General features: G+C 38.8%; 1 protein-coding gene across 1 annotated transcript in view; it reads right to left on the bottom strand.

Annotated features, from left to right (window-relative positions):
• The window catches only part of LOC119596047 (coiled-coil domain-containing protein 177-like), a 16,242-nt gene extending 14,132 nt beyond the window's left edge, over positions 1 to 2,110 (bottom strand). The window contains exon 1 of the mRNA XM_037945154.1: positions 1,959 to 2,110. Coding sequence (XP_037801082.1) covers positions 1,959 to 2,078 — 120 coding nt within the window. The 5' untranslated portion in view covers positions 2,079 to 2,110. The remainder of the gene's footprint in view (positions 1 to 1,958) is intronic.
• Between the last annotated feature and the right edge of the window lie 390 nt (positions 2,111 to 2,500).

The raw sequence follows: 2,500 nt of genomic DNA, 5'->3' as shown, positions 1-2,500 counted from the left end.
CGGAACGAATAAAGGAAGGGACTGAATAAATAAAAGGATAAGATGGAGAAGGTCCTACAGACACGTCAAGGGCGAGGCATTTAGGGCATAACGATGGGTGGTTTTGAGAAACAGCAGTTCTATATTGCGATGAAAAAAGCGTTGTTTAACGTGAAGAGATGCGAGAGTCCTGCCTTGATGTAGGAAAAAGATGGGGATATTTTGAGATTGTGTATAGATAGAGTCGTAAATTGGGTTTCGTCTTAACAGGGAAAAAATGTGAGTTCTATTTCAAAATATTGAAAGAAGGGGGGTATATTTTGAGGATGTGTATTAATAGAGTTTTCTGTTGAGGAAAAAAAGGAAAAGATTGGAGTCCTGCCTTAATATAGAAAGAGGAGGGTATATTCTGAGTCCATTACTGATTTCAAAGGATAGTTAAATCTTAATGGAAAAGAGTCCTGCCTTAAAATGAATCAAAGGATTCCTGCCCTAAGGATAACAGAATAAATGGAAGTTAAGCCTCCATTTATTGATGCCAATAATGGAGTCCTGACCTATTTAAGATAACTGCTTTCCTACCTCAACACAAGCGCTATGGCAGAAGGAATCCTGGACTGATATAAACAGCCAGAGTCCTACGTCAATCTGATAGACAGACTCGTTTATACAAATAGATGGAGTTTTAAATCAGCATAAACAGTCTCACATCAACCTGGCAATCGAAGTCCCTCCTCGATATAAAAAAAGGTTGGGATTCCCAGATCAGAGCTAAGAATCCTTTGCCTTTAAGAGGGAGTCCGAAAGCGCAGCCAAGAAGTCCTTCATCCCAGGATAGGGACCCGAGTTGATCCTTAAGGGAATTTCATATCAGTTGATGAGAATCCTTTTATCCTATTAATATATCCCATCTTGTTAAATCTATAAGAATAAATAAAAAAATAAAACAGCTGAAGAAATTGATGATGAAATGAAAAAAAAAGGAAAAGAAAGGAGATTCATAGACGTAAAAAAAAAAAAAAAAAAAAAAAAAAAAACAATAACATAATCCCTCCCTTTTCAAAAAAAGAAGAAGAAAAAAAAAAGGATCCTCACAAAAAAGCTTTATTTTGTAGAAAGAGGGGCGTGTATTTTGAGTACTGTAATGATTCAAGAAGATAGTTATATATCTTTATAGGGAAAGATAGGAGATAACATAGATAACGTAGAATATAGGAAATAATAAAATGATATAGGAGATAATGATATAGGACATTATATAATAATATAGATAATTCAATAATAATAATAATAATAATAATAATAATAATGATAATAATAATAATAAGAAGAAGAAGAAGAAGAAGAAAAGAAGAGAAAAAAGATACAGAAGAAGAAGAAGAAGAAGAAAAAGAGAAAGAAGAAGAATATAGCAGGTATCTTAAGACACGAGAATCCCACTCACAAACCGAGTATCCGTCGTCGATCTTGACAGACAGGATCATCCAATTCCGGTTCACAATATCCTACAAAAGATGCAAGAATCTTTCGTTTCCCTAAAACGCAGTAAGAAGGGAATCCTACGTTAAGGTGACGTGCACTGAACAGAGAGCCTACACCAATAACACACAGATATCCTAGAATCCTCCACCACAAACCGAGAATCCCAGACTCCAACACTCCTGGATTCCAGTAGACTCACATAGAATCCTACTGAATCCTAATGGGATACAAGAATTCAATATGATTTTACACGATTCTCTGTTGATATGTAGAATTTTATACGGTCTGTATGATTTTCTGTGATTCTGTATCACTGTATATGATTATCTATGATTCTCTACGAATCTAGAATCCTCCAGAAATCTCCAGAATCCTCCAGAATCCTCTAGAATTCTCCAGAATCCTACAAAATCCTCCAGAATCTTCCAGAATCCTCCAGAATCCTCCAGGACCCTTCAAAATCCTACGGAGTAATACAGAGTCGAACAGAGTCCTACCTTTATCCCGAGTCTCTTGCAAGCCTCCAAGGACCTGGGACTCGTCAGGATGTAAGGACACGACTCGTGCTGAGGCAGGTCGTAGTTATACAGGTCCAGCTTTACTCCGGGGTCCTTCATGGTGACCTGCTGACCTGCTGACCTGTAATGAGAAAGTGAGACGCGTGTGAGTATGGTGGGTATGGTGATGCGTGTATGGTGATGATGGTGGGTATGGTGATGTGTGTGAGTATGGTGATGATAGTGACGTGGTTGTAGAGTGAAGATATTGGGGTAGAAGTGGTGGAGGAGGTGAGGTAATGGTGGCAGGGATAGTGGTGAGATTATGGCGTGAGTGTAGATATAGTGGTGTGGCTGTACAGTGGGTATGGTGATGAGGATAGTGGTGAAGAAAGTATGGTGAATTGGTAGGCATAGTGATGTGGCTGTATGGATGAGTATGGTGATGGGGGTAGTGGTGATATTATGGTGCGCTGGTAGGAATGGTGATGTGGTTGTATGGTGCGTCTGGCTCTGGGGGATAGTGCTATGGCTATGTGGTG

This window comes from Penaeus monodon, chromosome 37, assembly GCF_015228065.2.
Source record: "Penaeus monodon isolate SGIC_2016 chromosome 37, NSTDA_Pmon_1, whole genome shotgun sequence".
NCBI lineage: Eukaryota > Metazoa > Arthropoda > Malacostraca > Decapoda > Penaeidae > Penaeus > Penaeus monodon.
The sequence above is the reverse complement of the archived record's forward strand: the minus strand, read 5'-3'. Positions and strand labels throughout refer to the sequence as shown.